At 39.0% G+C, this 9723-nt stretch overlaps 1 protein-coding gene across 3 annotated transcripts in view; it reads right to left on the bottom strand.

The window, feature by feature from the left end:
* Nucleotides 1-1209: 1209 nt before the first annotated feature.
* PDE1C (phosphodiesterase 1C) overlaps nt 1210-9723 on the bottom strand; it is a gene marked incomplete at both ends in the record, with an annotated part of 402224 nt that continues 393710 nt past the window's right edge. For all 3 annotated transcript variants that reach the window (XM_080932609.1, XM_080932610.1, XM_080932611.1), the window contains one exon: nt 1210-1379. In XM_080932609.1, the coding sequence (XP_080788735.1) occupies nt 1210-1379 (170 nt within the window). The remainder of the gene's footprint in view (nt 1380-9723) is intronic.

Below are 9723 nucleotides of genomic sequence, written 5' to 3'. Positions count from 1 at the left end.
TATCCCTGGGTACTTTGACAGAGGGCACAGATTAAAATGAATTGAGCCAAATGTATATCTAGAAAACTCAAATCCTCCAAAGTACATTGAAGCTACTAGGAATGAGATGTGATCAGAATGCAAAATTCTCTCTCTCTCTCTCTCTCTCTCTCTCTCTCTCTCTCTCTCTCTCTCTCTCTCTCTCTCTCTCTCTCTCTCTCTCTCTCCATACTCACTTGGATCTATTTTCTAAGCCTGAATTCTGTAAGATCAATGAAGAAAACAACCCATCATCCATCTTTCCTCTAAGATTTTTATGCTCAGAAGCAGAACATTTGTTTTGAATGTGTTTGCCTTCAAAGTCACACATTTACTTGAATCTTGAGTAAGTATTTTAAATTTCAAATCACTGTGTTTAAAATTGGACAACACTAGCAGACATGTTAACATGAATCAGGGAAATCTCACAGGGTTGCAACCCTAGACAAAGAAGTATAATCAATTAAGGAATTCTGAGAGTGAGAGAAAATTAGTTTTTCCCTGGGAAAAGCACACCAACTGATTAGCCAATACCAAATAGTGTTTTCTGAAAACACATACATACAAGTAACACAGGGACTGGGCAGATTGTATTTATATATATATATGATATATGAAACATGTAATATATATGAATATATATTCAACAATAAAACAAAAAAGCCATGTTTTTGAGAGACAACACGTGTCTATGTAAGGAGGGTTTGGAAGAAGGGAAAATAAAGGAAAAAATGGTGTAATTATACTTAAATTTCACAAAATAACATCATTTTAACTGGAAAAGTTATTTTTAGAAGTACATTTCTTATCCCTGATAGTTATTAAGGCAGTATTTGTGTAAAGGTAAATCATCTCTTGGGGATAAAAATATTTTTAGGAAAAAAATTATTTTTTAGGATAAAAACATCATTTTTAATTTGTGTGCAACTTAAGATGTTAAAAGGTCTATGCAGTAAAATCAAATAAGTCTCCCATTTACTATCTTCTTGCTGGTGTCTTGATTGACCCCAAATGTAGTGACCAGTGCATCTATAAGAGAATGACCAGGAGGAATCTCAGGCAGATTTCACTTTGTCTCTCAGGGTCAGCCACCGTAGTGCCAGCTGCATGACTTCGGAGGTGTGCTCTGGTGCATCTATTAGGTGCTGAGAGGCAGGCCCTCCTCCACCTTCCTCTGTTCTTATACTCGCCCTATTTTTTGTTCCAGTGATGAGAGATGTTCTGGATCTTTTTCATCTTGATCCGCTGATCCAGCATCTTGTACCTGGCGGGATGATCATCAGTTTTCTTTGGGACAGAAGGTGCGTAGGAGCTAGACGCGTAAGCAGGACGCTTAAAGTGACGCAGGGGAGGCTTGATGACTGGAGGCCATGAAAAGGAAGACAGACAACCATTAGCTCAGAGAGACTGGACTGGCCACAGACATGTCGGCTGCCTTCCTCTCTGACTCGCAGGCCTCGTCCAAGCCAGAAAATGAACAGGACTGGATTTCTAAACTGAGTGGATAAGCGCAATATCAACTTAGGTATTGGTTTTAAACTCAATAAAGACAAGAAACTGCTAGTGATGGGCAGTGGTGGCCTAGTATGTAAAATTTACGAGATAAAGAATGGCTGAACTTATGAAGGAGTGTGGGATGCTGGGATCACAAGTGGAATCAAGGTGACCATGGTGAGCAGTGGTATATTTATTGCTCCCAAGAGTTAGTTAGCATTGTGTGCAACCTTTGGGGGCTAGAAAAAAAATGCCACTTACTTCCAAAGTACTAACTAAAAGCATATCACCAAGAAAATATTTGAAAATTTTGATAACGGTCTAATATCCAAAATGTACAAAGAACTCTCAAAATTCAGCAGAAGGAAGGAAGCCAATGCCAAAATGGACAAAATGAATAAACTCCTTACTACAGAAGATACACTTGCCAAATAAGCACAGGGCAAAATGGGAGTACTAGGAATTCATATAAAACAGTAATACACTACTACATTCTACATAACACCTAAGTAGTCCAAGACCCTTAGAATGCTTCTTGCTCATGGGAGTGAAAAATGTTACAGTGACTTTGAAAGATAGATTAGCAATTTTATGAAGCCAGACATAGACCTTACCATAAATATACTTTTTCCTTTTTTCAGTTAGTTTACTCAACTAATTGAAAAGACTATATTCACATATCCCTTGACTGTAAAAAGCCAAGATGACTTTTAATGGGCTAATGAATAATTAGAATATAATAGACATATATAATGGTATCATAATTGATAAAAATAAATAAGTGATCAAGGCATATGAAAATGTGGACACATCTTAAATACATATTGTTAAGAGAAGGAAACCAGCCTGCAAAGGCAGCCATACTTATTGGACAAGTTTGAACAACAAAAAAAAAAAAAAAAAAAAACAAAAACCCAAAACTATGGAGGCAATAAAAAGATCATTGGCTGTGACATTATTAAAGCAAGGAAAAATAAATAAATAGGTAAGCAGTAGAAATTCCAGGCCAGTAAAGCCATTTTATGTAATACTAGTGGATTCTGACACTATTTGTCAAAACTCATAAAATTTTATGGGAGAGATCTCTAATTTATGCAACTTTAAAAAGACATAGAGGTTATTACAATCCCAGAATGCAATGCAAAAAAAAAATCTGACATCCCTGCTAATTTAAGTAACAATGAGCCCGTGGGGGATGGGAAGTTAGAGGACTACCTGAAAAACTACTTATAGACAGTCTCTAAAAGAGCAAAAGTGCCAGAGGAGCTACAGATGAACTATGCATTCTGGTTGATAGAGTTGCTTCTCAGACTGGACAGATGAACAATTCCAATTCTACTATACAATTCACTAAAATTGAAACTTATATAAAATTTGAACAGACGACAAAAACTATCCAAAAAGATGTTAACAGCTCAGCAATAGGAGGCTAGAATGATTCAAAGGTCATTGATTAGACTCAGTGAAATCAATACACATTCATTACAGAGATATTGATGGCTGCATATAATGGTGTTTAGAAATAGGAGTACTTACATGGCTTAGTGAACACATGTACATTTCTTTATCAGACTTAGAAAAATTACAGGTTTTGAGGCTACAGAACAGAGAACCCATCTGATATGTGCATTTTAATTTCAAGTACCATTTTCAGTGAGAGAAACAAGCACATCCTATAGCAATCTGCTTGTTATTGAGCTATGCAAAACATACACAGACTTGAGAAGGCCATTAGAGAAAGATAAAATTCAAAAGTATCATAAAAGAAAGAGAAGAAGAAAATGAGGAGGAGGAGGAAGAAGGAAGAAGAAGAAGAAGAAGAAGAAGAAGAAGAAGAAGAAGAAGAAGAAGAAGAAGAACAACAACAACAACAACAACAATAACAACAACAACAACAAGAAATGACAACAGAGATCCAAATGACTCTAAATGAATGTCACTTTGAACAATGAATGAAAACATGGAATCAAACACCCAAAGTATAAAAACATGGAGTCAGGCATCATCCAAAGTATAAAATACAGATCTGTAATAATGACTTACACAAAGATTTGTGAGAAAATATGAATCTGCTAATTACATTGCCATACAATTTCTATACACACTGTCTTAGGAAGAAGTAGAATGAAGAGGAGGAGGAGGAGGTGGTGGTGGTGGAGGAAGAATTGTTAGTGTTGGCTGGACATGGTTGGACATGGTGACATCCTTACAAAGAATGTATAACCTAAAAAAGGATGAAAGAACAGTCACAGTGAAGAATTATTACCAATATAGCCTTGTCCAGGAGACCAATGTGACATAAATCCTGTTAACAGAGCATATTCTTGACTTTATATGACAGAAATTAATATCTTGTATTGAAAGTAAAACTTATATAACTCCATTCTAACAGTAAGCAAACAGCAGATAACCCGATGGGTGGACAGACACAAAACACTTGACTAGTAAAGCACAGAAGACTAAGAGACTGAGAAAGCACAGAGCCAAGAGCAGCCTAAGGCGATAATGCATTCATGTGTTTTCCTGGGTGGTCCTAGAACAGAAAAAAAGAAAAGGGCAGCAAGGGAGAAGCAGGGAGATGTGAATGGGCTTAGAAGATGATGGAGCCAATCATATAACCTGCAGTCCTGTGAAGAGAAAAGATGGAGAACTGATTGCTTTCTCTCTTCTCCTCTGTTCTAGTCTCCTGTGACTCCTTTTCTGTCTTCCTGAAATTCTGTTTAGTTAATGGACTAAGGGAGAGAAATAAAGTTGTCAGTAAACACAAAACAAACATGATAATTAGGTGAGAAGTGTGGGGGATCAGAGGTGTTATAGCTGATTGCCCAAGCACCAGCTCTCACTGTAGGCCATGCTTCCTTTTTCTAAAGAGCAAAGGAAGAGGGCTGAAAGGACATAAAGCTAAGAGATATTTCTGTTAAACACCTAAGGCAGTTATTGGAAATACCCTCTCAGCAAGTATCTTCTAACAGTGAACAGATAGATGCCTGCCTTTGGTTACACGTGAGGCTGGGAAGATGGCTCAATGATCAAATCTGCAATGGTTAGGGTCAAGTTCAGATCCCTAGTATCCATAGAGAAGCCTGGTACAGTGACAAACAAGTATAGAACCCCAGTTCAGGTGGGACAGAGACATGGCAATCCCAGGGTCTCCCTGGACATTCAGTCTAGAAGGAATGGCAAATTCTAGGTTCAGTTAGAGACCCTTCCTCAAAAAGTAGTATGGGGAAGTCAAGGAAGACATCTCTGGCCTTCACAAATGTCCATATGATAAGCTCTCCACCCGTGAACATATACCACATACACTCACATACAGTGAGACACAAATGGACTATTAAATATGATTCATTAAATTGTCATTATTTCAGGCCAGCACGATCACTAAACTAACAAGCTTGATCTGAATTCAATCCCAGGAATCCACACAATGGGAGAAGGAAACAGACTATTACAAGTTATCTTCTGAGTACAACATTTGTGCCATGGTACACCACACACACACACACACACACACACACTAAAAATATATATATTTAAATAAATTCTCATTTTTAATTAATAAAACAGTATTGTGATGTCATGAAAATAGGGAAGAAATGTTTATTAGCAAAAATAGAGACTTATGTGATAAGAATGATATATATTTGGTTTTTTACATGTATGACTGTTTTTGCCTGCATGTACGTTTGTGTACTACATGTGTGCCTAGTACCCTCAGGCTAGAAGAGGTCATCAGATTTTTTAGAAGTAGTTACAGAAATTTGTAAACTGTTATGTTGGTGCTGGGACTTGAACCTGGGTCCTCTGTAAGAACAGCAAGTGTTCCTTAATATCTGTGCTAACTCTCCAGCCCCCAACATAGTCTTATCACTATAAAGCACATTAGCAAGTACATAGGAAAATCTAAAAAAAAAATAGATATTAGCTCAAAGCCATGATTATATCTATACAGCATGAATATTTGCATTGATTGATATTAGTGTTGTAATTTTACAAAAGAAATATGAATACGCATCTATTCTATGAACTCATCTATCAGCTTTACAAGAATGCACCAGAGAGAAAATTCAATAACCCAGTGTCCCCTGGGATTTTCCCAGTAGACCCCCAGAAAGTCTCACTCAGCGCTCTTTTTGATCTCTAAGATTAATATTTATGTACCAGTTTCTTAGAACATACGCTGAGTGCTGTTGGTGTAACTGAAAGGAACAGAAATCTTTGCCCTGGTGGGCAGTCATTCTGGGTCTGCCCTGGAACTTGTGCATCACTTGCAAGAAGAAGCATTCTTGTTGTAAGCTGCTCTTCCCAGGCTTCTTAATACCCAGGCCAAAACTGCTTGGAGTTATCTTCACACAGCGAAGGCTCTCAGAAAATGTGTCTGTTGTGACTCGATAATCAACTCCCCTGTTCATTGTTAGAATGGTCACCTTTAAGCTCTCAGAATGTTTAATCCCATGGTTTAGGATAAACAAGCATTAGAACCACCACCATTCCCACTCCAGACGCATTGAGAACAAGTATAAAAATATTGCCATGACCCAGGAGGACAGAGGAAGGGAGGGCTGAGTCTCAGATCAAGAGCTCAGGCTTGGGGGATTTATGTCTTTTGAGTCACAGTCCCTCTTCATATTCATCCTATTTTCGAGACTCAGCATGAACTCAGCCAAAGTATTATTGAATTTCCCACTTCTCAGCATGAAGGAACATTTACCATTTGCTAGAATTCTGCTTGTCAGAACAAAAACTCTGCTTGCCTCTAGCTGCAAATAGCCTGGACCCACTGGTAGAGATCAGCTCCCCACTGAGCTATGAAATAAATGCCTGCCTGCTGTCACCCCCCACTCTGGGTGGGAAGGAGGGGTGTGCCCAGTGCTGTTTGTGTGCACTTCTGGCAGGGCATGACAGCAGGGCAAGTGCAGGGGCACCATCTTGAATGCTGTGTTGATGATTTTTCTTATGGGGTTCTAGGTGTCCCCCTGAAGGGGTTTTGATTCATCTTTGGCATGTTTCTGGGGTCTTAGAAGGGGCCTGACTCTTTTTTTCAATAACTGCCCTTCACTACAGTTGAACCCAATAGTACAATCTCCTCTGGACAAAGAAGAAATGGATAGCAACCAGAACCCTGCTTCCCATGTTCTTTATCCAGTGGACACAGTGGTATGGTGCTTTCTCCTCTTATGGACAAAGGAAATGATAGTATCAGCTGATGTAGATTTTGACCCAGGCTTATACACTTGCACACAGTGTTAATTTGGAGATCACTTTTGAGCACATTCATAAAAAAGACAAACTCAAGACAAAACCCATACATCATTACCTATTCTTTATTTTTACAATTACATATAATCTTTGATTTTTCATCAAACAGTGTTCTTTCAGGAGCTTCAACTCTCATTCAGCCCTCATTATTTTCATAAATACTACAATCCCTCCTCCCAAATAATGCCTATATCTTTCCTCTCTTCTGCTACCACTTATCTTTTATACTCTCTGTCTCCCTCCCTCCCTCTCCCTCTCCCTCTCTCTCTTCTCCTCTCCTCTCATATCCCCTGCTTCCCTCCCTTCCCCTCTCTCCTCTCCTCTCATTAACTGGTGCACATATTTCTTGCTCCAGAAAACTGATTACATTTGGGCACACATAAAACTTATATAGCTGTTAGGTTCAGATATGATTATAACTGACATATGTCTACTAACTGTACTATGTACCGTGCTGAGAAGTTAATGTGAATTAGCTCTCACCCATCTAGAAGCCAGCACTAGGGCCACTTCTTTCCCAGGCATTGGGAACTGAGGTTTAATAGATTTAAACCAATGTAATGAAGGAGGTCTGGAGCCTTGATTCACATCCAAACAGACTTCAGACCCTTCATGATACATAGTTAAGTATGTTGATCCAAATTTACTTTTAATAATGGGCTTAAAATGTAATGTTAAAACTACTGTATGTATCACTGAACCTACACAACACTTGTGACATATGCTGAGTTTTGCAATACCTCAAATGTAGATATGTTTCCTTAAAGCAAATGTCTTCTGTGGCTATGGCTCAAAGAATGGTTACACACAGATCCTGATGCAGGCCCCTGAAGTAACTGCTTTCTTTTGATGACTCTCCTGGACAGACTAAAATGCTGGCAGGTGGTCACAAGTCACCATGCCGGACAAGCTTGGGACCTTAGGTGAAATTATCTTTATTGGTTCCTGCCCCATCTGCCAATGAAGGCCACACAAAGAGCTTCTAAAACTCCAGGTATTCAAGTTTAGTTCAAGCACATAGAGCAGAATCTGTGGTGTAGAACTGAGCCTCTACCATCTTTACACTGCCACAGTTCTGAGGAGTGAGGCCTACTATCTTAATCTCTCCAGTAGTCATCCTGAAGTTTATCTCCACAATGTTATTTGCAGCTCTGCCATCTTCAGAAGGTAGACAGATTCAGCTTTGGCTCTGTTCTCATGTGGCAGGAGAGCCTTGTTTCCCTTTCTCATCAGTAATGGAGATGAATTAGCACTCACTTCAGAAGTCAATGATGGGAATGCAAAGAAGTATCCCTAAGCAACCAACAGCCAGCACTGGGGCTCCAGGAAGGAGTACTCCTTCCTTATTGGTTTCTATGTGTTTCCTGGGATGAACATAGGAATTGTTTGCCAGCTTTGTTATTGCTAGGAATATTCAGTAGCAGCACCCTTTACAGATTTTCACTTTATAGACATCCCAAGATGTGGAAGCATTAGCCTGAAGCCGGGCAGATAGGTATCTTGCCCCTTTGTAGACACAGGATCTTACATTAGCCCAACCATAAAATTACTCTTCATCCACACACATTATATGAAGTTGTTGTCCAAAGTAATACTTTATTTTTGAAGTTTTCAAAGTGTATTTCATAGTAAACACTAGAATGACTAACTCCATTATCTGCATTTTTTAAGATCCCAGCTTTCCAAAGAAAATGAGAAGTCCACACATAGTCTATAGCTTTTTAAATTTTTTCTCAGAAAGATCAAAGAGCTCTATGAGGTGGAAAAGGACAGCTTGCATTCTGAGAAGCAGTCTAGTGATTTTCATGTTGAGTCAAGGTTAAGAATCACAGATGGGCTGAGTTCATTTTGAAAGAAAAAAATGGTCATCTATAATAGTCATGCATCATATAATGATACTTTAGCTAATTATGGGCTGCATATAAAATGGAATAATCCATATAGCCCAGGTGTTTTAGCAAGATATGCCTTTGAGGTTTACGTAAGAATACTGCATAGTGTGCACACAATGAAATCACTTAATGACATATCCCTGAGAAGGAATCTTCACTGGGAAGTGATGTGTGGCAGTATTTAGGGCTAGGGAAATCTTTGGGGCATATAACTGGGTCTGATTCATGCCTATAGATTGTTCTTGTCCCTCTCCCCAGCATTACATGACACAGATTCTACAATGAGCTCTGGGGCAGGAAAACCCTATCTTTCTCTTCTGGGAAGCAGTGGATGTGGGTGGCATTATGGGAGAAGCATTGGCTTGAAGGCACAAAGAACTGGGGTCATTACTACTCTATCTGAGATCCTAAGGGCCCCTCCATGCAGTTTTTTTTTCCTTTCATCTGTAATGTGATATGGGGGGAATGACTGTTAGGAAAACTTTAAGAGCCAGGAGAACATACAGGCAGGTTCTTTACAGTGAGTGGTACTTAGTGACAATCATCACAGGATAAATGAGAATGAAAGGCCAGATTGTATTATTGTGGATACTTCTCTCTTGAATTCCTTATAACAGTATTGAAAATTTATCAAATTTCCTGTACAGGATTTATACCTGAACGATCTCACACAATGAGGAGATCCTGTAGTGTATTTCATTGCCTTTGTCAGAGAAAATACCACTTAGCTTCTCAAGGAAACCACTTTCCTAAAACTGTGTGGTATTCTGAGCAAGGAAAGATCCCCCAAACACATTTCGAACTAGGCGAGTAAAAAGATGAACGTTTACTCAGTGACTTTGAGGAGGACCTAAGGAATGGGAGAGACGATGATGAGAAGACTGGCTCAGACAACCAATGAGGAGCTGGAGCTTTTTTCTGACTTCTAATCTAGATGTAATTTGTAGATTGTAGGGAGACTTGGGAATAACAGGACCTGTCCTGATTCCTGAGACTGCTTTTCTTACACTGAGGCAGAGAAAGGCTTGAGTCACTTTCTGGGTGTGGTTGTTGGTCTGTT

The sequence above is a fragment of the Micromys minutus genome (assembly GCF_963924665.1).
Source record: "Micromys minutus genome assembly, chromosome: 18".
Taxonomy (NCBI): Eukaryota; Metazoa; Chordata; class Mammalia; order Rodentia; family Muridae; genus Micromys; species Micromys minutus.
This window is presented reverse-complemented; position numbering and strand designations above follow the sequence as displayed.